General features: G+C 30.3%; 3 protein-coding genes across 5 annotated transcripts; all 3 read right to left on the reverse strand.

The window, feature by feature from the left end:
- Nucleotides 1-276: 276 nt before the first annotated feature.
- Nucleotides 277-7,239, reverse strand: LOC145199528 (b(0,+)-type amino acid transporter 1-like). 3 transcript variants are annotated; one of them, XM_090081767.1, is made up of 9 exons: nucleotides 6,922-7,239; nucleotides 6,013-6,472; nucleotides 2,988-3,113; nucleotides 2,233-2,501; nucleotides 1,969-2,072; nucleotides 1,642-1,738; nucleotides 1,360-1,515; nucleotides 1,091-1,268; nucleotides 277-979 (listed from the first exon to the last, which is right to left on the reverse strand). In XM_090081767.1, the coding sequence occupies exons 2-9, from the start codon at nucleotides 6,470-6,472 to the stop codon at nucleotides 417-419; spliced, it is 1,953 nt and encodes a 650-aa protein (XP_089937893.1). In that variant the 5' UTR covers nucleotides 6,922-7,239; the 3' UTR covers nucleotides 277-416. The 3 variants fall into 3 exon arrangements, with proteins under 3 accessions (XP_089937893.1, XP_089937892.1, XP_089937894.1); XM_090081766.1 differs by having other exon boundaries at nucleotides 6,917-7,150; XM_090081768.1 differs by having other exon boundaries at nucleotides 4,865-6,472; nucleotides 6,922-7,132.
- Nucleotides 7,240-7,397: 158 nt separating this feature from the next.
- On the reverse strand, nucleotides 7,398-11,928 carry LOC145202422 (uncharacterized). The gene is made up of 5 exons (XM_080075361.2): nucleotides 11,672-11,928; nucleotides 11,415-11,492; nucleotides 11,034-11,156; nucleotides 8,676-10,685; nucleotides 7,398-8,465 (listed from the first exon to the last, which is right to left on the reverse strand). The coding sequence occupies exons 1-5, from the start codon at nucleotides 11,718-11,720 to the stop codon at nucleotides 7,960-7,962; spliced, it is 2,766 nt and encodes a 921-aa protein (XP_079931487.2). The 5' UTR covers nucleotides 11,721-11,928; the 3' UTR covers nucleotides 7,398-7,959.
- Nucleotides 11,929-14,092: 2,164 nt separating this feature from the next.
- LOC145202472 (uncharacterized) lies at nucleotides 14,093-25,172 on the reverse strand. The gene is made up of 3 exons (XM_090082058.1): nucleotides 24,183-25,172; nucleotides 22,511-23,710; nucleotides 14,093-15,634 (listed from the first exon to the last, which is right to left on the reverse strand). The coding sequence occupies exons 2-3, from the start codon at nucleotides 23,547-23,549 to the stop codon at nucleotides 14,364-14,366; spliced, it is 2,310 nt and encodes a 769-aa protein (XP_089938184.1). The 5' UTR covers nucleotides 23,550-23,710; nucleotides 24,183-25,172; the 3' UTR covers nucleotides 14,093-14,363.
- Between the last annotated feature and the right edge of the window lie 894 nt (nucleotides 25,173-26,066).

Consider the following 26,066-nt stretch of genomic DNA (forward strand, 5'->3'; position numbering starts at 1 on the left):
TCTGGTCCCTACTTTAGAAACGAGACTGTAATAGTAGATGATGTAATTAAGGGAATCGCAAAATCTTGTCTCCAGTTTTTATTTCCTGGAAATTATTATAAATAAGATTAATATTATTATAAATAAGATTAAGTATTTAATTTTTTTTGGTGATAAATCTAAATCTAAATAATTATAGCTAAATCCTTTTACATATAATTTCGCGGTTAAAAACAGTTCTCTCATTTAATTGTACTTCAAAAGTTAAACAAAGTTGACAAAAAGAAATTTGACTTCTTTTTAGGAAAAAGATATTTAAATAACATCATCTTACACTAAAGATATTTTTTTGCTTTAAAAAAATGGGTAGAAATAATTTTTTCTTTAGCATCAGACTCTTAATAAAAATAATTTCGCAATAGTTATCTTTTTTTTTATTACAGAAAAGTGTCATGGTTCATTTTTTCGATATCTTTCCTTATACTGGACAGCAATGATGAGCTTGAATGGCACAGTTCGTCAGACGAATGATTGTGCTCTTTTTCAGCTTCTAAAGAGTCAATAGAAACCGAATCGTTAATGAAGTGATTAGTTTGACAACTTTTTTCTGAACAACAACTTAAAGAATATTCGTTCGAAAGCACTTCATTGGTTTCATAAACAGTTTGATCTGCTTTTTCTTCGTCATTTATATAAAATTCTGTTGAAGACCGCGCAATTTGTTCTCTTGGATCGCTAAGTTCGTTTTCTTTTGAATTATTATCATAAGGATCTTTTGGATCAGTATATTTGGAAACATTATCAATAGGATAAATATCACTGGAATCTTTATCACTGGAAACTTTATCACTTGAATCTTTATCACTGGAATTTTTATCACTTGGACTTTTATCACTTGGAATGTCTGTTATAGCACAGGATAAAGCATTATATTTCTTTGCTGGCTCTTCTTCGGTTGGGAATTCCATATTGAATTTTTGTAAAAACAATGCAAAATGAACTAAAGAAATATTAATTTTGTAAATTTTGTAGACTTTTTTTTAAAAAAAAAAAAAGACCATAGAAAAAACGAGATCACGAACTTCACTTTTTAGTTTAATTAAAACCTCACCCAATCCATTTAAACAGCAATTTGGCATCACTTGGTATTTTACAAAAATGAAGTATATGGGAATTGTAAAAAGAATTCCAATTAAACAGTAAAGCGATTCAAATGGATAATCAAAAAACGGAGCAATCATAAAGTAAAGTGAGCAAATCAAAACGAAGATTGGAAAACCTATAAAAATCTAAAATAATAAAGTGAAGCGTGATTATGATGAAAAAAAAAAAAAGAACAAATAATATTAGAAACTGTAAATATAAAATTTATTGTTGCACCTTGAACGGTCTTTTCACGTTTGGTCTTTTGTAGCGAAGCCATAAAAGTGCAAGCATTGTTGCTCCATTAATGGCGGAGTTTATAAATGAGCTGTAATTTAGTAGCGATGCAAAATTGGAAGACTTTGGAATTATCAGTATCCATGACATGATGGCCTGAGATATATAATTAAAATACTAAATAAAAAAATCAACTGATAAATAATGTATGAATTAAAGTAAATACCATATAACGTAAAAAATCTTCCCTTTTGACGGGTAAGGTAACCGAAGTTTACTTACAATAAATAGAAGAGAAACAAATGGAGTATGGCGTTTTTTATGGACAAGGGAAAGAAACTTTGGCACGTGCCCTTTTCGAGCGATTGCGTACAGCATCCTTTAAAGATAAATAAAACTCGTTTTAAAATAAAAACTAGGTGAAATATCTTTACAAAGCTCTTGAGGGGTATTACATCAGCGTATCAACTGTATTGTTCTCATATTTTTCTAGTGCTTAGAAAAAAAAAAGTTGAATTAGAACTTTTGATATTGAAGTTCGGAATTATGTTTATACGTTTTGCTTTTTACTGATTTACTAAGCCTTTAATATTAATTTTATTTACTTACCTACTGCAAGAAATCATGTTTCCATTTAATGAACCAAACGTCGAGCAAGCAACGAACAAAGGTATAATCCAAGCCATTGGACCATAAACATGCTTTCCAAAATTCTAAGATAACCAGTCATTTTTGAAAGTCATAAACAGATTCTTTTTAAATGTTTTTTATAAAAGGATTTGTTAAGCTTTATGTTTAACTATATTTACTATTGAAGATTATTTAACTGCACATTAAATACTAAGTTTTTACTGTAATAATGCTAGTACATACCACCCCAACTGCTTTAGAGATGGCGATTTCTGAAGATGTCATTACTGTCAAGTAGGCTGCGTTTACTGTAGCATAACATACGGTAACTAAGCTCATTCCAAACCACATTGACCTCGGTAGATCTTTAATAGGGTTGTTCATTTCAGCTGCAATTGCAGGTAAATTTGCATACCCTCGGTATGCCCAAAAACCACCGTAGAAAGCGTAGCAAATCTGTGAAATACTAGTTTGCGAATCTTTGAATGGTTCTCTAAAGTTTTGAGTGTAGCCTAAACGACAACAAAACACAGTAGTTGTTCAGGCTATTATCAAAACTTTCTTTAAAAAAAAGAAACTCATCATAAACATGAATCTACTTTATATAGTGAAGGTTGCATAGGGAGGGGGGGGGGGGGCGAGGAGAAGATTTCACCGAGGAAAAAAGAGAAAGAGTATATCCCCTTCTGTTTTTGGTAGTCTCAGTTACATAAGTTATAGTATAAGATAAAATTTATTATGAAAAGTTATATGAACACTTAAAATTGCATTGATTATTTTCCAGTGTAGAATAATAGACAACACCTTAAAAGTGGAAGGTTTAAACTCTGACTCCCTGTACCACCACCATCCCATACATACACTTTTTATCCCCAGGATTCTCATATATATATATATATATATATATATATAAAATAAGTTTTACTTTTCAACAACGATAGCAAATCAATGAAGAGCAAAGATTGTAATAACTTTTTTTAAGAAAACTTTTCTCTTACCTTGGCCGAATCTCACAATCCCTGTGACAGCGATCATTATTAAAGCAAAAACTTTCACTGCCGTAAAAATCTCCGTTACAATTGTTCCCATTTTGACACTAGCGCAGTTTAGCACAAATGTAATTCCTATTTAAAAAATTATAACATAAACCTAAAATGATCGTTTTCTAATGACTGTTATTGACAAAATATTACTAGTAAGAGGTATTAAATTTGCTAAAGACATTCTTAAATAATATTTTAGTATTTTCTGCTGCAAAATACAAATTAAAGTTTAAAATGAGTAAAATTATAAATAGTTTCCAGCCTTAAAATTTTGAGGTCGCATTTATTAAATACTCTAGTTAAAGTGAGCCTATTTGATTGAGCGAGACGCTTTCAAATAACCTATTTCATTAGAAGCTATTTTATATGTCCGAATTATTTTTGGAAAAAGCTCTAAACATTTAAGCAGGGCTTTATTAACTTATATTAACAAAATTTGGATTACAATACATTGCAAAATTTAGTAAATTAATTACGGAACATCGTAAATTTCACGTTTTGTTTACTGTGTCGGACATCACGTTTTGTTTACTGTGTCGGACATGTGTCGGACAATTGCACCGGTTCTTTTCTTCTAATATCTATCTAGGCAGTAAACCAAAATAATGTTCATCTAGTTCCAATTGTCTCGTATTCTTCTATTTCTCTTGATAATGAATTTCAAAGCCCATTACGTCTTGATGAAAACGTTCACCTTGCTCTTCCAAATAGCTTTGTATCTTATCTGCGTTACTATCTTTAAATTTCTCTGTTGAGAACTTTAAGAAACAATCTTTAAACTTTGAGTTTAAACTTTCAAATATACTTCCATAAAGCTCTTTTTAATTGTCAGCTCTGTTGTTTCCGAGACAACCATGAAAACAACTTTGAGTCTGAAGTAGGCCTACCTTTAACTCACATGTTAAACAGCTTTGAAAATTCGTCACAGGTCGCATTATTTGTGGCCCGATGAAAATACTGGTTTTTAATTTGGCTTTCAATAACTAAGGATAAAACTTCTAAAATATTGAAAAGCTTCAGAATCTTGACGAATAGCTTTGTTAATTGCTTTATAAAACTTTATAAAATTTTATACAAATCGGAGAAATCAAAACGTGTTTAGATTTCGCAACTGGTTTCCATTTGGCATTATGTTTATCTCAAAAGTGCGCTTTAACTGCGAGTGCTGTTGGTAATTCGTTATGACTGCTCTTCTGTCTAAACCTTGCATTCTCATTAGAATACCAACCATTTTGAAATTCCCTATCACTGGCCTGGTGCACTCTTTATATCTTATACTCTCAAGAATCACTTTAACACTGCAGTTTTTTTACCGAGCCAAAAGAAGAGAAAAAATTTTCATGCAGTTCTTCTAATAATCATTTGATCTCAAAGTTCTTGCTTCCATAGCTGTATTTAGAAGTTTTTGATTCAGGCACTTCAGAAATATTTAGTTCTGGACGAGAATGTAAAAAAGAATTTTCAACAAGTGGCTGTGGAGCAGACTTTGGAGGAAAATCTGGATAAAAAAATCTTTTTGGCATTTTTGCCAACACGACATTTACTTGGATTAGTTATACAAAAATCACAATCTTGAGCATAATGAATAGGTTCTCTACATTTTTCTCTATTTATTTTTCAATATCTATTTATCTATTTTTTATTCAATATATACATGTACAATATGTACTATTGTACATATTGTACATGTATATATTGTAGCCACTGTAAATCTCATTAACTTTTTTCACCTTCCAATACCAGTCTTAAAATAGACAAAAATATCGTAAGCAACAACAACAACAACAACAACAACAAAAATTAAACTTAACAGATGTATTGCGTTTACTTACCTTCTAAATTGCTTTTGCTGTCGAAAAATGAAAAATGAAACATCAAAAATAAGACGCCTTTAGTTTTTATCTTCACTTCAAATAGGTAGTTAAATAAGCTAATTCGTCCTCACAAAGCTTTAAATATGCAGCCAAAACGAGTTTTTTAGCTCTTTTTTTGATAAATTCACTGCAAATATAACAAAATGAATATACATTAAATTGTATATCATCACTGTGGGGAAATATTTCATATTTTTGTGAGTTTAAGTTAAACATAATTGTTAATTAAGTCAAAGACTAAAACCAACCTAAACTACGATTCCAATATTTCTAGACATTTTAAAAAATATACCATATATTTAAAATATTCCATTTATGGTCGACGGAAGACGTCATTCACAGCGTCTTTTAAAACGATGTAGTGCTGCCAAGTACATGCGCCTTATAACACTTTAGTAAAATACCACTTGCTTTCCATTCCCTAGTTTCCACTCTTAATAAAACTCATCAAAAGAAACGTATTTTTTATAAGGTACAGAAGCAAAGTTTCTCAAAAAAGTAAACAAATGCTTTTAATTATTTTTTCAGCATAAAGAATCACAAAAGGATTGTAAAAAATAAAGTGTCAAAAAATTTTTTTTGTTGACCATCGTAACTGGCGACGAAATATTTATTTACACAATCCAGAAAGTGTAAAAGTTTTTTAAAAGAATCTCTGAGCTGTGTTTTTTTTAGACAAACATTCACAACTCATTACACCGCAAACTTTATTTTCAACTTTCCCGCATTTTTTTTTTTTATTTATTATTGATAATTTCATTTACTTTAATGGCCTCTAAGATTAAAATAAACATATCTTTACATACCAAACATATCAAACTTTAAGTTTGTTGTTGTTGTTGTTGTTTTTGTTTTTTTTTCTTATTTGTGCGCCGTAACTGAGTAACTTAATTTGGCATTATTGGAATTAATCTACGTCGTCAGATAGTTGTTTATTATTTTATGTACCACCTTTAACAACCCAACGAAAAGCGATGAACATACACATTGAAGTTTTTCCCCGTTCAAATTTGGTTTAAATTGTATTTCAAAGTAATTTGTCAGTTTCTAGACTTTACATATCTTCCAGTTCTTATTAAATAAAATTCTAGTCTACCGAATCTTACCAATTAATAATGCAGCCACAAGCTTGCTGTATTGCTCGTCTTTTACTCCAAATGCACTCATAATGTAGTCTGCGCATGTTAATGCAACCATGACAAATGACATTGGTTTTAAAACCACCACTGTTGTAAATCCACTAACAAACGCCGGCAATTCACCGAAGCTTTCATATAAAAAGTCATACTCAGATCCTGAAGACGATGGAAACATGGTTCCTAGCTCAACGTAACTGAGCGCAGAAAATAATGCAATAACTCCACATCCCACCCACACAATAAGAAGCAAGCCTGTACTCCCAGAGTACTTTGCAACAACGCTAGGTGATATAAATATCCCGCTTCCAATTATAGTACCCACTAGAAGACCTATTGCACCCAAGAGGTTAATTTGTCGCTTCAAACCTTTTTCATTTTCCTGAATTTTTTCGCCCGTTTTCTCACCTGCATTCTCTGCCGCGCCCATCTAAAAATAATTTGGAATAGAAAAATTAAATTATTTTTCTAGTTTTAATATTTGATCAAAGAGAAATATGAATGACCTAAATCTAATTGAGCGCAAATTGTTGTTTAAGACCAGTTGTTTAAATTGCATAAAAAGCATTTTGAGTTTTCCTATCAGATGTCGCTACATATTTCAATTTGGCTGTACGTGGTGGATTCATTTTTAAAAATGAACGCAGTAAGTTCTTTCTTCGAAAAAATTCAAGAACTTTTCGTACAGAGAAAACTTGTCAAAGTTTTTTCTATACGAAAAGAACCTGATTGATGTCTTTTTTTCATGTAATTATTTTCATATAAAATTATAAACAAAAATGTAAAAGGCAGTGTAATGAAGAAAAAAGAAATAGTTTTAAAGAAAAGATTTTTTTTTTTTTTTCAATTATTTGAGAAATCAAAAATATCTCACCCTACTTTTTCTTAGGAATATTTTTTCTGCAGTTTTTTTTTTTTTAAGTTTCCACGAAGCTGTCGTCGTTCTTCATTCGTCCGAAAAAATCTGCTGAACTGTTATGTTGGCTGAATATTTTGATGCTTTTTAAATTTTGTTATTGTGAAGATTTATTTTGTTGTTTTTTGGTGAAGTTTTATTTATTGATACGATGTTAAGTTTATTAAAAAACACGAAGCAAAAACAAACGGCGAAATTTTTTATGTTTCATAATCTAATAAATTACGCAGAAAGCTTAAAAATGAATTTAAATAAACAGTTGTGACGCCTTGCAACATTTCGGCATTTCTCGATAAAAGTTCAATTTACTTATGTTGTTAAAAACTACTCCTATTTGCTTAAATGTACCCTGCCAACAATGTTTGTATAAAAAAGATAATCAGTAGTTCTGATTGTTTTCATTTGCTGCAGCCGTTCTAAAGAATCACAAAGAGGAATCAACGAATATTATGAATAAATTACAATACATAATTACAATAAATTGAAATAAATTACAATAATGATAAAATGACATAAGTAAATTATATTTATAAATACAATTAATCAGCCGATTTGAAACTTGAATGAAGTCTCATGAACGTTGGAATGATAAACAGATTTAGTTAGAATTATATGCTGCTCCCAATTTTTCTGCAGGAAACTACTAGATTTCATTATTTAAATATTGGCTCTTGAACCAGAAAGAATATTGTAAACCTTAAGGTTTTATTATCACAATATCATGAAAAGTCAAAAGCTTAACAAATTTCAGCATATAAAAGTTTACTGAAAGAGATGAATCTATCTATCTTTTTTATTGCATGACAGAAAAAGAGGTGGCGCTAAAGGAATCAACAAAAGTTTCTATGTTAAACCATTGGGAGGTGGGAGAGGGGGGGGGGAGATGCGGTGTGAGACAATAGGTTTAAAATGCTGAAAAAAAAATCACATTTTTTTATTATTATTTTGTTTTTGAAAGTGAACTATCAAATGCTGAACTCTGTTGTGTTTTTTAACAACTTTCAACCAGTGATATCACTATAGGGGTCATCAATCGGAACGTCAGATTCAATATTGTTTTTTAAATCATTGTATCGATCAACAAACGGACTATCATAAAAGGAAGTGACAATCCAGCCGTTACCAGCTTTTGACTTTGAGACACCCATACCGAACTGTTTATTTGATTTCCACATTAGCTGGACAAAGTCACCATTTTTCTTCGTAATTAATGGGCTTTTAAAATCATAATCTTTTGCTTCGTTTGCCCAACTGTCTACAGCTTCTTTTCCCACATTAAGAGAGTCTAGTTTTATGAGAGCTACATTTTCTCCAGGTAACCTAAACTGATCGTCTTTGTTAATATCAAAGTCAATTTTACGAGCTAATAAGTCAGCTTGCTTTTGCGCTTTATCTGAAAGAGTATCTGACCATTCTAATTTGTTTCCGTGAAACTTTTTTCTCTGCAGAGTTGTCTCGATAACTGCTGCCTCTTTTACATCATCGTAATTAGGATACAATATTTCTTCTAAAACAAAAAAAGTTATTTTATTATCGAATAATTTAATTTCAAGACTTTCATAGGATGTCAATTAAAATAAAGAATTTTTTTGTTATCTTAGAGCTGAAAACGAATTTACTTAAACATTAGTTACTTAAACATGTGGTTACCAGTGGTTGTGTTATTTTTCAACGTTTTAAAGATAAAGGGTTTCGGAATAAGAATTTAAAATCGAACCTGTCGATAGCGAGGGCTTAAACGATCGTACTCTTCCTGCCGCTACATCTGGTTCCGTTGAATCCCTCGGACCAATATTAACTGTCGAGATGCTTTTTTCGTGCATTGTAAGATTCTGTTTAATCATGCTGGAGTTTTGGAGATTTAATATATGTGATTTTTGTTGATTTAATTGATTTTCTCCGCCATTACTTTTTGGAAAAGATGGCTTTCGTTCTTTCCTATATTTATAGACTACATCATTTTTTAACTCTAACCTTGATTCTTTATCTCCTTTAGTATATGATCTTGACGCGTAACCAATAGCAGGATGTGTTTTCAAAGTTTCATATGCTTTTGGAACTGCAGTAAGGTATTCAGAACTTTGTTCAAGCCCATTTAGTTCGTCTGCTGTATCTTTATTACCGAGGAAGTTAATAGACTCTGTATTCACAATGAAAGGGTCCTCGCCATTTGCCAACTCGTTAATAACGGATGAATTTTCCGCTGTTTTAGAAACAAAATCTTCTTTGCTTTGTTTTTCTTCGTTTGATGCTCCACTCTCGTAAATGTAGTCGTTTTTATTTCCTGTGTCGTTATCTAAATCTGTGGTCGACGCAACATCTTCGTTAACTTTTTCTTTTCTTTCTTTTACAAATGCCTTTATTTTCTCCCCAACTCCACGCTGAACTTCATCTTCAGATTCAAGCTCTGATAATGAATTTTCAGGCTCCATATTTAACCTAGCATCATCAGGAGCAAACTTAGCAAATAGTGATTTGTCCTCAGCAATTCTATCATTTGCATTTTTTACTTCCGAATACAGTACAGACTCTTTTTCATGCTGAACTTCAGTTGCTTCGGGGCTTAAAGTTCCAAATTGTGCTTGGGTACTCACTGCTTCGATGCTTGACAGGTCACTTAATGGCTGAATGTTTCCTTGGTTGCTTAATAACCCAGCATTTAATACATCAGTTTTCTCCGGCATTAAACTTTCGTGGTTAATTTGCAAGTTTGTTGTATTGTTGCCGGTAGTTTTGTTTATTTGACCGGTAACAAAGTTCTCTATACCTTTAAGCTTGGCAGTCAAATCGCTAAGCAAAAACAGTATTCTTTCTTTGGTTTTTGTTTTTTCCGCACTAGTTTTGCTATCGTTATTTGGTGCTGTAATTTTTGACGGTTGGTTTGTGTCTTTTGCATTTAGTACACTTTTATGTAAATTTTCAAGCTTGTTTAAAAAAAAAGTGTCATTTTCGTCTCTAACTTTGGTCAAAGTTGTAAAGTCTTTTAGCGACTGTTTGTGTTTTTTTGAGCTGCTCTTAGTTTCCTCTGCACGAAAATCATTTTCAAATTCATTTGTATTATTTCCTTTCTCTTTTAAATCTGTGCTTTTGATTTTAGTTAGGTATTTTATCTTTTTAATAGTTGGTTTTTTTGAAACTGGACTATTACTAGTTCCGCTTGAGCCATCTTTGTGATCTTCAGCATTTAAGTTACTCGTTTCGTCTGCTGCACTTTCTTCGTTTGATTCCTTATGAATTTGTTCGGCTTTTTGATCAAAATTTATTTCGTCATGGTTTTGTTCGGCTTGGTTTAACCTTGAAGCTGACCCAATGTTTTCCCCTGTTGCGAAAGAGTCTGCATATTTCCATGGCAGTTTTAAATCAGAAAAATGCTTGTAGTTTGCTTTTGAGTTACTAACACGATTTACATTGTTTTTACTATTGTAGTTATTTTTGTGAGCATTTGGATTAAAGCTTGGTGAATCTTTGAAGTTGTACTCTGGTAACTCTTTTGGTGAGAAGTTTGAATACAAGTTTTCTGGGTGGTTTGGTTCTTCTCCAAGTTGAAAGTTATGTCTCGATGATCCAGGAACGCTTGGTAGTTCTTTAACATATTCGGGGAACATTGGTTTTGTTTGTGGGGTGAGTTTAGGCTTTAGATGTACTGGTATTTCATGACCATTAATTTCGTAAGTTATGCTTGCGGTTTTGTCATAAAAGTCGTCTATACCATTCAACTCAAACTCCTCTGAAATCACAACACACATTGAAAAGAGTTATTTTTCAACTGTTTATAAAGGTTCTTTTAAACTTTAATTTTACACCCTCTTTCATTTTAACGATGAAACACGGTTTAACACGGTTTAAATCATTTTATCTAAAATACTATGATTAAACCGAGTACAATCATTAGTATAAGTGGGATTACAAACCATAGAATTTTTACCATCGAAAAAAACGGAGGCATTAGATAAAATACCTTGATTAAACCGTGTTTTATCTTTGGTATGAAGGGATTTAAAAAAGGTGGCTTTAAAAAGTTAGATGTTGGTTTGTTAGTGGCTGGAGCATCAAGTCAAATTACAAATTAAATTACCGCCAGCCTCAGCCATGTCTTTATTGAAGTTCAGACCTTCATTGCTTGATATAATTTTTTTAACATAAGAATCTTCAGCAGCATCAATGTTCCTATCTAATGCACTTTCTGAATGCCATGGTCCTTTGAAGTAAGAAAATTATACATGTACAAGAGAAAAATTAATAATCTACATTTACTAAAAAATATAAATGACAAAAATTAATGGAAAAACAGAATTTTCATTTTTGCAATTTCAATATTTTTTAAACCTCAATCGATTCCAGAGCTGTTATAAATTATTGCCCTGCATCAATTTATTCCCATTTTGACTTTCATTCCGACTTTTGTAAAAGAAAACTTCACGAATAAGGCGTATAACTTATGACCTGTAAGGCTTACCAGCAATATGGATTGTCCCTTTTCTCTCCAGGTCTTTTGGTACAGACTCGTTCTTCTTGAGTTGACCGCCTCGACATTCTATGTACAAAGAATTTATGATTATGTATCCACTTATGTGAATCAATTGTTGATGGCTTTACACAAAAGCATTTCGTAATTGTGCAAATTTTTTTCACTGAGTTAAGAAGACTTTTAGTATTTCAGAAAAAAACACGAATGTCGCAAGATGGAGTTTGCAAGCTAGAAACTGGTATTACCTTTAAATTCCAGCAGTGTTACTGCCCATAGAACCAGAAAATACTTCATATCAACTTCATATTATTACGCCTATAAAGGGCTTACTTATCATTTCAAAATTATCAATTTTTAATTTGTATTTTCTTGCAAAAATGAAAGAATTGAAATAATGGAAGAAACCCAGATTTAAAACTATCTCAGAGCAGCTCTATCTAAACATGCGCATCACCTGAGTAAATTTTACGCATCAATTCACAGCCTTAAAGCTTCATTGCAAAATGTCAAACACAAAAAAGAGAACATTGGCGAAAAAAGGTTACTCTGTTTCTACAGATTTAATTAATCAAGACAAATCATGTTCAAAGTAAAATTAATAAAGTAAAATTTCAATATTTGAATTTAAATTGCTTAATTCATATTGGGATATGAATTGTATTTGCCGTTATTGATTCTCTTATATATATTATACTATCTTGTATATTGTGTAATATATTGTACATTACGTTGATTCTCTGGTATATTATATAGTACTTTATATATTACATTGTACATTAGATTGATTTTCTTTTATATTATATTGTACATTATACAGATTCTCTTGTATATTATATTTTATTTTATATATTATATTGTATATTATATTGATTCTTTTGTATATATTGTCTCTTACCATCAAGATTTTATGGCAGCGCTTTATTCAAATAAAGTTCAGATATACATATGTAAATCGCAAACAGCTGCAAGTCTGTTAACCACTAAATCGCACAAAGTTTCTACAAACTTTATTTTTTTAACCAAAAATAAGAAATTAAAACAACACTTTATCGTTGAGCAACAAAGGTTTGATCTTTTACAAAACGTTTTTTCAGCGTTTATTATCAAACGTTTTTATGAAATGTAAATTTTGTAAAAGTTGGTTTTACATTATTCTTTTCATTTTCTGTTTTTATTTTATTTTTTACTTGCGTGTTTTTTCATGAGTTTGAACGTTATTATAGAAGCATATAATTTATTATATAAATTTGAAATGTATATAAAACCTAATAATTATATAATCCAACTTAATTGCTCGTTCGCTGAAAGTTCATAAATTTAAAGGTTATCAATATTTTTTCGATGTTTTTGCGGTACTGATATGTTTTTGGTGTTTGAGCCATCAAACATTTTTTTAATCAAGCAAACAGATCGCAAATGGTTTATTAACATACAAACTTTTCTATTTATCGTTTTGTTAGATGGGAAGCTTATTTTATTGAAACAACGCTTGAAAAGATTTCAACTGAAATGAACTTTTTATTTCACTTGTTTACTGGTAGTTTATAAAAAAAACCGGACCTGCAAAACCAGGACCTTCAAAACCCGGGAAAAAAAACCAGTTAGAAAAACCCAAAGTGTAAAGAAAAATAAATGGTATTAAAACGAAATAAAATAAAAATACTTCTTAATTAGCTATTTAGATATTTTAATTTTTTATAGAAATAATTTTAAATGTGAAAAGCATTTATAAGGAGCAAAATTTATGATTAAAAAATGGAAATGCTAATACCAATTTTAATTAATCAATTTTTAATTGCGTTAGTCAAAAAACAAAATTTTTTATAATCTGCAATAAAAAAAAAAAGTTGGGGTGGGGTGGGGGGTGTTGAGTGAATTAGTGCTTAATACAAATACTTAAAATGAGTCAAAATAAGACAGTTTTTTTATTCTGATATTAGCCTTTTTTTAAATTTATATTGCGATTGATAGAAAAGAGTTAAACTGTCAAAGAGTTTAGTCATTAAACCTACCAACCGTTTAAAACTAAATCGATGCTCTCCAATGAGGCAATCTTATTTACTTATCGACTCTAAGTAATTTTACTAAATATGGTGCTATATATGAATAGCTATCATGAGGTTGTTTAGTTTCTTTTCAGGTATACATTTTTAATACAACGAAAGAATAAAATCGAATCGATTAAGATTGAAAAACAGATGTCATCATGACATCACTCAGATTAATGCTATCGTTGTTTTTCCTGCTGCTATTAAACTTTTTTCCTGGGATACGATGAAGCAAACATCTATATAAATATATTACAATATATTTAATACAAAAATAATTGTTATGAATGGTTTATAGATTTATCACTTAATAAATCTGTTAATCAATAAAGCAATATATTTCGTCAAAACGATGTTTTCTTATCAGTAAATGCTCTGAAATTTTATCAGTAAATATTCTTTCATTTTGGTAAATATTCATAGTTTAAATATTTATAGTTTCATAGTTTAAGAAACGTTGCTGTTGAAAATATTTCGTTTAATAAATATTTTATAAATAGCATAAGAAAAGGAATCGCAAAAAAAAACATCATATATATATTTAGATAACTAAATAAAATTAATTTAATCTTCAATTTTAATTCTTCAATTTTTAGGTATATTAATATTTGGCATAGCTAAAATATTTTATTAATTAAAATTGAAGATATGTTAAACATAGGCCAAATTATTCGAGATATCGTTATTCAAATTATCGGAGATATCGTTATTCAAATTATCGCTTTTTCTAATTATTAAAATATCACTTAGGTTGTTTGTTTGTTTGTTTTTTACCAACAACTTCTTAACCAAATCATAAAATTTTGTTAAAAAATTAACAGTATAGAAAAGTAAAACTTAGCCTTATTTGCAAAACAAAAAAAAAAAAAAAAAAAAAACAAATTGAAAGTCATTCATCATTAAGAACGGTGTGTCGATAGGCGTCCTGACGTCGGATGATAAAAAAATCGTTAACGTTCGAAGAACCGTTTATTTGGTAGTGACAGGATTTACTAGCTTTACGTCTAAAATTTTTTAATTTTCTAATGGCGTTAACAAACTTATAAAAGTTCTGATTGGTGCCGTATATGACGGGATTTAAAACAGAATTTGTGTACGTTAACCAGTATGCTATAGTTGTCCATTCATTTGTGAAAGATTTCTCCAAGAATGCCATGTACAACCATGTAATTTGATTTGGAAGCATGAACAGAGCAAAAACAATAACTATGGTAACAAATAGTCTAAACATGAGTAAAGTTTGCATTCTTCGACTATGACACACGTCTCGACATCGCTCAGAAGAAACTGTCCATTTTCTAATGTTTCTACTATTTTTGATGCTTCTTTCGCGCGATTTTCTTGGGCTGTCCTTGGGTAAAGAATATCGACTATTCAACAAAGAACCTCGAGCCTTTAATATTGAATCTCGATCCGTCAATAACAATTCTCGATTTCCGTTTAATGTATCGCGGTCTTTCGGTATTGAACCTCGATCATTATACCTCACTAATTTATACATACTTTGAGTTCGTCGAACACACTCGTCATTGGTTTCTTTAAGTTTTCGCCATGTGGAAAAGTATAAAAAGCATATAATTGGTAGTGGTAGCCCGTATTGCACAGCAAAAAGTACGATAGAGTAAATAAAGCTACTTCTTTTTGACCATGATTCTAAACACTGAGGTTTGCCATGTTCAACCTTTACAGACAGCGTCAATCCGTATGGAATAATGCAGCATAAAGCAGCCAAGTGCGTTAAAATTAAAAATCGACTTCTATTTGCAATTTTATAATATACAAACGGATGACATATTGCCACAAAACGTTCGAATGCCAAAAACACCAGGGTCAACGATGCTGATATAACTGCCATGGTTGAAAAAGGATGGAGAATATGACATCCAAATGCCCCGAAAGGAAAATAACCAACCTGCATTTCGGCTATTTGAGTTGGTATACTAGATACTACAAGCATTAAATCACAAAGAGCAAGGTTCATGATACTTTTGCACGACATTGTTTTTTTTTTTTTTTTCATGAAAGATATGATCAGAAAACTGTTGCCGGAGCACGCAAACGCCAAGATGATGGAATATATGGTAGATTGTATACCAACAGGAATTTGAGATGAGACTTCAGAATGATTACTTGTTGTAGACACGTGAAAAGTTAGCATTTTTCAGATGAGTCTACCAAACTTTGACAGCGTAAAAATTTGTTTAAGATTGCTTGTCCATTGTTAGTTTTTATAATTTGCAAACTCTTTTCTTCTCATATTTATTATATCTTCATATTGTTAGTTATTAAAGCCCGGATATAAACTGTATCTAAAGATAAGAAAAGATCAACATTTATTTTCGCTTCAGAATAATACGTTTATCACGTCAGGAGAATGCGAAAAGTAACAACGATATGAGACTTAGACTTACGCGTGCTCGAAATAAAAAGTTGATCTCCATTCTAAAACTAAACCTCATTTTTTTTTTTATAACAACAATTAAACGTTGTTATTTTAGAACATTTGATGGAGTTCATTTTCAAAACTTTATCTCCTAAAATTACTGCATGTAATTCTTTACATATAGTAATTTATCTTACTACAATAAATTGTTGCTAAAAAATAAACTTTGGTCATTTTCATCCAATTAAAAGCGATTTATACACACTGAGTTTTCTAAATAAAAAAAAAATAATAAAAAAATAGCAAAGCATGTTTCTTATAAATGAAAGTTATGGAAAAAGTTATGGAAATCACAGAACTGCAATTTTACTTCGTGGTTTCTTACGCTAAAAAATAAGAAAAAAAAATCGATTTTTATTCTTCAAAACTCCTTTAATATGTCATTTATGTTCGCTAAAAAAAAATTTCGAATTAAAATAACTTTTATTATTTGATTATTGATATTGCAAAAAATCAAATAAAGACTTTGCAGAGGCTATGATGAAGATCACTTTTTTAATATGACGAAGAGAAAACGATTGGTCAAGCCAAACGAAAAACTGCACAGGAGAAAAACGGGAAGGACTAAATCCTTACTGATTAATTCCAACATTTTAAAAGTGAGGCTAAGTTATTGAATTTAAAAACAAAGAGTTTTTTCTTATTATTAACGCCGTAGAAATTTAAAGAAAATTACCAGCATTTTTGAATTATAAATGAAAAATAAATAAACTAGATACACTTATTTACTGTTACTAGCTAGCCGCTGCAACTACTCCTACAGCTGCGACAACTTTTGCAACAAAAGCTTTAATAAAATACGAATATGACGAAATTATTGAAAAAATGTATATAACATAAGAACAAACGCGAAAAGAATTCAACCTTGATAAGCAGCAATTAAAATATCCGTAGATGACGTCATACGAGAAGAAATATTTTTAAAATGGTTTTACCATAACTCCTCCTTCTCAGTTTGTCAGCTTTTTTTTTCGGACTTTTAGAACATCAGGGGTTCTCCACCAATATCGAACATTTTAGAAATCTAATTATAACGTTTATGGATTAAAACACCAAACAAGTAAAGAGGTTCATAAAGCGACCTGCCGATTTTTGATAAAACTCATAGAAAGTCTAAAAATGTAAAACTTTTGATTAAACGTGTTTATTTTCAGCTGGCATAAGCGAAGCAAAAAAAAAAAAATGTTGCTACTCTCGTTTCATGTTAGCTCTCCCAAAAAAAAGTTTAGAAAATTTGAAGCAGTAATATTTTAGTTGGATAGACTTTTAAAGGATAATATTTTTACTTAAACTTGCGTCCTTTAATATGAAACACAAAATTGATTTTTCGGATGGTTCAATGGTAAGCTAATTGTCGCTATAAGTTACTGAGTAATAAACTAGAAAAATATGAATAAAAATTAATAAAAAAATATCTTTTTGATAAACACTAAAAAAAGCAATGATAAATTATATACAATATATCATTATGTATAATATATCATTGAAAAAAAGACGACGATAATTGCCAGCTTTTCTAAAAACTGAATATTTAAAACTTTCAAAAAACATGAAAATATTTTGACGTGCTTTTTATAATTTTTTTTTTTTTTTTTTTTTGAACTTGTTATTAAGTAATATAATGAATATTAAACATAGTACCAAAGATTCAATAAAATAGTGAAGATGAAAAAACATGAAACTAAAAAAATACTATCCTTAGAGCACTGGAAAGGAGATTTGTTTAGAGAAGAGGTCTAATAAATAGTCTGGCCAGTTCGGTCCGCCTTATTATAAGTTTTTCTAAAATACTGCAAAACAATAGAAAATACTGTGTGTATGAACAGAGCGCATTGAATAAACCTATTTTGTGTTCAAATTTAATAATGTTGATTCCTCGGTATCATAGTTATTTATTTAATTAGTTAAAAGCATACCTTTTTGCACAAAGTGACCTAAAAAGTGTACATCAAAGAAGGGCTTACCAGACATACGAACGCAAAAAGCCAAAGTAGAGCATCAAATTAAACTTAAAAAAAACCTGTTATCCTGTGTATATCCTATCCTATGTGCGCTAAATATTACTAGAGGCTCGTTAAGAGCCTGTAGTAATATTTAGCGCCCATAGGACAGATTATAGACGAATAGTACCCAGATTTTTGCTGCTGAAAATCTAACTAATCTTTTGGTTGGTTCTCGGTACATTTTACCTAAAAAAATTCTGGAAAGCAATAAAGTAGTTTTTATAGTAGACAGTAGTGCTGAGAAGTTTTATCCTGAGTTTTACAAGTGGTTAATTTTCAGAAGTGAATTTTCTTTTAAAGCTATCTTTTTTAAAAAACAGCTTCTTTGCTTTAAACTTTTTTTATCTTTAGCTGTTCCTGACAAAAACTCTACACAAACTCTTTAGTTTATTTGTCATCAGCTATGCATAGATTGTCTGTCATTTCTCCTTGCAGCTAAACTTAATGTAACAAGAAACCTGGAAACAAACATTAGAGATTTTGATCAGATTTTTATATGCTGAAAATTATGGTAGTTAATGGAGTGTGAAGTTACTGAAATTATTGCAAACTACTTTTTCTTCAAAGTCTTTTGTAAAGAAGAATGAATCCAAAGTGAATACAACTGATATTTTTAAAGAAAGTGGTGAAAATCTTTAAAGTGTTCCTGAAATCTCGATTCAAAAAAGAAGTTAAACTTGCTTGATCATCTCACTACAATTTGTCATATGCCAGAAAAACAAAGACAAAGAGAAAATATATAAGTACAATTCCTGCATGCAGATTTAAAAATAACCATTAACTTGAAAGAAGAAACTTTGTTGAAGAACTATAAAAACAGCTATTTTTTATAGCCACAAATCTAACAAAAATATTTGACTCAGCATTTTAGATTTAATTGAATTTAAATCACCTATGTAATTCTTGCACATTTTATGTTTGGTTTTACAATTAAGTGTATTGTATTAAAAAAAAATTAAAAATCAGGTTTTATGTAAAAATTATTTCAAAATGTGTTGAATAAACACATTAAACATAAAAATCTTTAATAAATGAACTTAGATATTGATTTTACTTACTTGCCTTTGCTTGTCTCTTCAAAGAAAATTCTTTTGGATATATTGGTAAAATTGTTACCAGATAGTGACCAATTATATTTTTTATATATGTCATTTTGTCGCTATGTAAATAAATGTTTTCCTCCAATGTAAATAGGATTTTAGGAGTTTTTTTCCCTTTTTTGAAAAAAATTTCAACTTTAATGAGACAAAAGAGAATTTACTATTTAGGCTTCATCCATTTCCTGGGTGTTATAGCTTAACATTTTGTCAGACTCATGACTTTCCAATTTTAGTGACCCTTAATCAAGTGAAATTTGTTTTAATTGTGCTTTCATTGAACTAAAATCATACAATAAAAGGTTATCTTTCCTTCTCTCATACCATAACATTAAATATTGGATTCCTTATTTGAGTGTTTCAAATACTTTTGCTAGAACTGAATTCATTTAGTTATTTCATTGAAAATTTTGATCATATATTAATACATTATAATAAATACTCGAAATGAAGAATATTTATTTTAATAGAATGAATTTTATGCATATTTAAAATTCTTATATATAATATTCATGTTTTTTTTGTAGATCTATACTTTATATTTTCAATCCATAGTTTTTAGGTTTACTTAGTCAATTGCTATATATATATGTGTGTGTGATCAAGCTACATTTTTATTGTTTTGAGTAAATTAGATTTTAAACTTCAAAACACCATAGCTTACACCATAGCTCACTTATTTGTTAAGCTAAATATCTGTGTAATTTGATCGGTTTTCTAATTATATAGTCAATTATTATATAGTTAAACTGCAGCCGAATATAACAGGGGCAAAAATCCAAAAAAAGCAAGAATGTAGCTTGATCGTTTTTCCAGTGTGGTCTTCATATATATATATATATATATATATATATATATATATATATATATATATATATATATATATATATATATATATATATATATATATATATATATAAACACACACACACACACACACACACACACACACACACACACACACAGTAACTTCTCATTAACAAACTCAAAGAAACTTTCCAGATTTTGTTAACTGTTTAAACTTTTTATTTAGGCAGGAGTGTTGCCTTTTTATATCAGATTAAGAACCAAAAAAAATATTCTGAGTTTTTTAACTTGATAAGGGACAAATTTTAATTGCAAAAACTAAAAACTTATAGTTGATTTTGTTATAGTTCAAGTTATCTCATTTAAAAAGATCTGCATTACTGTAGACTGTTTTTTTCTTATCTAAGCTCTTACACAAGTAATGTTTAAATATTTTGAGTTTACAAATGCTGGCATTGCCTTGATTTTAACAACATTTTAAAAAGTATTATAACATCAGTATTGATTGTCTTATTGATGCTGTGTTCTGCGATGAATCTCAAAAGCTGAGATTTCGGCCGACAATGCCAGGTTTGTGCATCGCAGACCAGATGAGCAGTACATGCCAGAATGTATCTTGAGCACCATGAAGTAATCCATGACGGTCTGGTGAATATTCAGCAAGAGTACCGGTCGATTTTAGATTGTTCAAAGAACGGTGAAATAAGAGCAATACAAGACTTCCGAGCAGACCAGACTAATCCCACAACTACGAGAGTGGTTTCCTAATGGTGAGAGAATGTTGTTTAATAAGATGGTGCTCCCTGCCACTATGAAAAAGCTATAAAGGCGTTCGATGCCATTGAGTATATCCGGCTACTTGATAGGCCATGGTAATTCTTCAGGAATCAACCCTCCTAAAAATCCATGGGAACTTGTATAACGTAAAATCAGGGCTGACATAATTATGAGCAAACAGAAACTCACTGAACGACTAATTAAAGCATGTTGTAGAGATTTAGATGTTAAAGCATTAACCTCTTAGCGCATAAATTGTTTGCCACGGCGTATCGAAGCACTTTTGAAGTCGAAAGGTGCTGACCAAGTAATAAGTGAAAGCTTTGTATAATAATATGTAGATATATTTATTATATAACAAAAAGAAAATACTGAAAAATTGTTTGTGCATTTCGGATAAAAAAAAAAAGGAATTGAAACTTTCAAAATAATGAGTTTGATTCTAATAATGAGACAGTACTGTATATATATTAAAAAGACAAATTTTGTAAAATAATAATTAAATTAACCCATGATGAAGACAGACTTTTATCTGAGATTTTACATTAAAAAAACGGGCATCAAATGGTTGATGGGACGTACGTGTATTCAAATGCGCAGTTTTAAATTGTGGCGAGAAATTACAGTTTTACTCTACGTGTTACGTTTCATTTATTTACCCAGGCCCTTGCACTTATTATTAAGTTAAATTACAATCTTAGAAGCGAATGAGTTTATGCAAATGATAATGCTCAGTAATTAAAAATGGCATCAGAATTATCTTCAACTGCTTACTCAGATAAATCTAAGCATGGGGGGGGGGGGGTTTCTGTTTATAAGAAATAGTAATGAGCAACCCAGCAAGCACACAACGTTGAAACAACGTTTATCGACGTCGATCAACGTTATTTCAATGTTATTTCAACGTTGTTTTAACATTGTATACTTGCTGGGAAGGTACAAACTTTTTATATCAGTAATTTAAAAGTAAATTGAATTTGAAATGATTAATACGTTAAAACATACCATTAAGACATACCATTCTAGAATAAAAATTCCGATTACTTGCATTCCTTACACGTTACTTTGTTTCAACACTTCAAGATATTGATCTACTATTCGATTAAGACTTTAACTTATTTTTATAACAAATTTTAAATAATGAAATTATGTTTGAAAATAAACTTTAATCACTAAAAGCTTTTGTTCTTTTAAACGCATTAAGAATTCTATTTTAACAAACTTTAGAAAATTCGATTTATATTAAAAGTTTGACATAGAAGTTGGCTATTACTCGTTACTATTCATTAAAAATCAAAAAACCAATGCTGATGCTTAAATAAATCTGTGTTCTTTGACGGAAAATTAGATAAATCTGCGTTCTTTGACGGAAAAAAATCTCAGCAGATTTAAGAAACTCCTTTAAAAAATCAAGAAAATGTTGAAGTGGTTGGGGTTTCAAATAAAAAACTTGCTAATATTTTGCATAATTCTCTAACTTAGTTTTGACTGTCTTTCTTGATTAATTGTATTAATTACAGGATGTGCATAATTCCTTTTGTCGGGAGCTTGAGTATGAAACTCAAGTATTTATTTATAAACACTAAGCTTATTAATCGGTATGAAAGATTGAAAAGATTTAAAATATAAAAGCAAAGAAAAAACTAATAAACCCACAGAATGTTTTATTACTTCTAGTACTTCGTTTTGTTGGGTCATTGATAAAATCTGCGAGGATTTAGAGTTATGTAATATCTTTAATAGTAGTTGTCTGACAAACGTCATTTAATTTCTAACATTTTTTCAGATAGCGTTCAGTTAGGCTAACCGATCAGATTGTCTGATGTTCTTCATTTTATTTCAAACAAGATTTTGATATTTATTATGTCCATGCAGATCTAACTCACTGTTTAGTGAAATTATTACTTACCGGTTTTTAAATCTACTTGCTTATAACGATTTAGCAATTTATTAAAGAACCGATAAAACTTTTTGTTCGTTCCGTATATTAAAGGGTTTAAAACAGAGTTTGTGTACGTTAACCAATATGCTATGACTACCCATACCTTATCATGTATTGGTTTTCCAGAGAAGGCCATGTATAGCCAAGTGATTTGGTTCGGTAGCATGAACGTTGCAAAAACAACAACTAGAGTCACAAAAAGTCTGAACATGCCTATATTTTGCTTGTTTCTACTTTTAAAAACGTCTTGGTATATTCTATTTGAAGTCCGTTTTCTGCCGCTTCTTTTGAGGTCATTATTATTCACTTCAGATTTAAAATCTCTTTTGCTGTATGTAGTTCCTCTAGTAGAAGTCCTACTTCGGCGTACACTTTCATCATTCGTTGCTTTCAGTTTACGCCACGTCACAAAGTATAAGAAGCATATTATTGGAAGGGGTAAACCGAATTGTATAACAAACAGAAAAATAGTATAAGTTGAGCTACTAGCTTTGGACCATGATTCAGAACATTCTGGTTTTCCATGGTTTAATACGGTCTCCAGTGTTATGCCATACGGTATAACACAACATAACGCAGTCAAATGAGTCAAAATAAGTAAACGGCTTTTGCTAGCGACTCTAAAGTAAATAAATGGATGGCAAATTGCAACAAAACGTTCAAATGCCAAAAATACTAATGTCAACGAACCAGAAATAACTGCCATGGTAGATAAGGGATGCACTACATGACATCCAATGTTACCAAACGGAAAGTAGCCGATATGAAGCTCAGTTATTTGTGCTGGGATGCTGGATAAGACCAACGTTAAATCACATATTGCTAAGTTCATTATAATTCTGCTAGACATAGCTTTTTGCTTAGTCCGTAAAATAGATAAAATAACCAAACTGTTCCCAGAACAAGCAAAAACTAATATAAACAAATAAATTGTACTTTGCACACTGATTGGAATACACGACGTAATTTCAGAATGACTGTTGTTACTTAAATTAAAGTGTGACATTTCTCAAGCGTCAGACAAAACCCTTTTACATTTCTTTTTTTGTATAGCTCCTCTGCAAGTATAAGAAGTTCTTTGATGACCTGCACGTACTGTACTAGCAAAAATCAGCTGTTTGAGTGTTTGAATGTGAGAGTCAAAAAATGGAGGTTTTAATTTTCTCGCTATGAAATAAAACATAAGGATCTTTTGATCATACATAATCCCTCAAAAGCTTATTTGTACCTAACAGAAACAGTTTTATTTTTTGACAGTGTAAAATACCTGTGTATGTGCGTGTGTGTGTGTGTGTGTGTGTGTGTGTGTGTGTGTGTGTGTGTGTGTGTGTGTGTGTGTGTGTGTGTGTGTGTGTGTGTGTGTGTGTGTTTGTGAGTGTCCGATCAGAAAACTTTTATTAAAAAGGTTTTTGTAAAAACTAGTAACAGTTACTAAATAATATCTTCAAATTTAAAAAATGAATTTAAAAAATGATTTTTTAATGTCTCTTTTTAAATGTTAGCTTTTTAGAAAAAACTTTAAAAAACTTCAGTTTAAACTACAAATTTATAAGAAACTTCAGTACTCTACAAGTTTACAAATAGCTTAAGAAATTTCGGTTTTGTCAACTCTTAATAACAAACTAAGAGAATCTTTTACCTCTAATAGTATAATAAAATCATTGACACAAGTGACGAAGGCCGTTAAATTTATCATCGAATATTGGCAGAATAGAAACCAAAAATGTGTCTTTAGTAATCAAACATCTGTTGCACGAGAGTTATCAATGTGGTATTTAGTTATTGCTACTTCAATCATCCATTTCATTATTATTGTTAATATAAAGAAGCAGTTCTTTGATGAAGATTTACAGAAGAACGAAAGTATTGAGTTTGAAGAAATAAGAATTTTTCGTTCAAACCTTGTTACACTTAGCAAAACAATGGTTGAGCGTCGCAAATATTAAACATACACGCAAAATATCACAACAGTTCTCAAAAATCAGTCGATAAAAATCACTAAAAATTGTTTATATATGACCTATATGTATACATATCTTTAAAGTCAAACGAATAGTAAAGGTAAGTCTTCATGTCTTCATGTCTTCATGTTTACTTAAAAAATTGTGTAAAACTGTTAAATTTGTGTTTTTATAAACCTTTTTTTAATCCATGTTGAACGCAAATATTTGATGGTAGCTATCTCTAACTACATGTTACGCTACTCATACAATTTCTACTTCTTACGAAATGCTTGAGCACGCAAGCATCATGAGCTTGCAGCACTTATACCGTGCATTACCCCAGCCGATAACCTCGTAGGTTATTTTTTTAAAAAGTTACTAAAGGTTTTATCATACTTGAGTAAACTTCGAAAGAAGATTACAACCAAACCAGCTGCTCTTTATATGCAGTTTAAGTACCTTAGAAAAATGTGAACTAGAATGCATAAAGTTACTTACAAATATTAAGTACAACTTTTTACAAATATTTTTTTGACTAATACTGCAAATCCCACACCCACATCCCCAATGAAAATAGATTTTATCCATTACATTTGACAATAATGTTTTTCACTAAACTCATAAGTTAGATAAACGACAAATATTAGACACAGATAAACGAATTCTTAAAGATTAAGCAACAGGAAGTAAAAGCAATGCAGATCAAACCGCCAAGCTTAACGAACTTAAACAAAATTAATATATATACCTACTTCTATTTACTTTAGTAAACATTTCCAAAGCACGCCTTCTCAAATGACAAGACATAAAATTTTTTTGCAATGTCATTAAAAAAAATTTTAAAAAGCGTAAAAATCAATTTCTTCTAAAATAAATAAATAATAAAGACCAAAATTTAATCAAGAAATGTGGCGGCAATAACGTTTGATTGTGAGAGAGAAAGTCAAGAGTAGCGTAATTTGGCGCTGAAATGATGTCAATAAAATGAACCCGAAATACATTTATAATTTATGACGTCTCCTTATTGTATTGTATGCAATGTAATTCATTTTGTCCCGTCTGATATCCTACTGCTCGCCATGAACCACTGTTTAACTTTCGAGCATTTATTGTTTCAAAAAGGTTTAAAGTACGATTTGGTTTGGTTTAAAAACTGGAAGCAATTGTTTTTGTATTAATCGGTGCTCCTGTTTTTGGAAAAAGCCGTTATGACTGCCAAAAGTACCAGCAAACTAATTCAGGATTGGATTTTTTTAAGAAACACACAACACGCATACACTGCTGTTCGAAAACAAAAAACTGTTGATTTTAAAATTAAACCACTCTTCATCTTAGTTTGGTCGCGAGGGCGAAGCGAATTAAAGTTTCAAACTCGGTAACGTTTAAAGTTGGGACTGAGCGAAAAAACAAACACAAAAAAAAAAATTAAAAAAAAAAAAAAAAAAATTGCGTAATTGTTCAAAATGAGCCCATTGTAAGTGATCAACTTTGAAGGAGTAATTATTTTTTTTAGAACAAAACGTGCAGGTTATTTGTAACCCAACCCCCTGCATTACCATTAAACACAGTGATCATTCGTC

The sequence above is a fragment of the Hydra viridissima genome, unplaced genomic scaffold (genome assembly GCF_058129835.1).
Source record: "Hydra viridissima isolate aposymbiotic clone 2 unplaced genomic scaffold, HvirCarnegie_v1 scaffold_3, whole genome shotgun sequence".
NCBI classification, from domain to species: Eukaryota; Metazoa; Cnidaria; class Hydrozoa; order Anthoathecata; family Hydridae; genus Hydra; species Hydra viridissima.

Coding starts and splice junctions, on each gene's coding strand:
- LOC145199528 (XM_090081767.1), bottom strand. CDS start 6,472: ATGGGCGCGGCAGAGAATGCAGGTGAGAAAACGGGCGAAAAAATTCAG. Junction 3,114..6,012: donor TGTGGCTGCATTATTAATTG/GTAAGATTCGGT, acceptor TTTTTTAAATAG/GAATTACATTTGTGCTAAAC. Junction 2,502..2,987: donor GATTGTGAGATTCGGCCAAG/GTAAGAGAAAAG, acceptor GTTGTCGTTTAG/GCTACACTCAAAACTTTAGA.
- LOC145202422 (XM_080075361.2), bottom strand. CDS start 11,720: ATGAAGTATTTTCTGGTTCTATGGGCAGTAACACTGCTGGAATTTAAA. Junction 10,686..11,033: donor AGACATGGCTGAGGCTGGCG/GTAATTTAATTT, acceptor TTGTGATTTCAG/AGGAGTTTGAGTTGAATGGT. Junction 8,466..8,675: donor TAAGCCCTCGCTATCGACAG/GTTCGATTTTAA, acceptor TTTTTGTTTTAG/AAGAAATATTGTATCCTAAT.
- LOC145202472 (XM_090082058.1), bottom strand. CDS start 23,549: ATGTCACACTTTAATTTAAGTAACAACAGTCATTCTGAAATTACGTCG. Junction 15,635..22,510: donor GCAAGTAGATTTAAAAACCG/GTAAGTAATAAT, acceptor GACTCATCTGAA/AAATGCTAACTTTTCACGTG.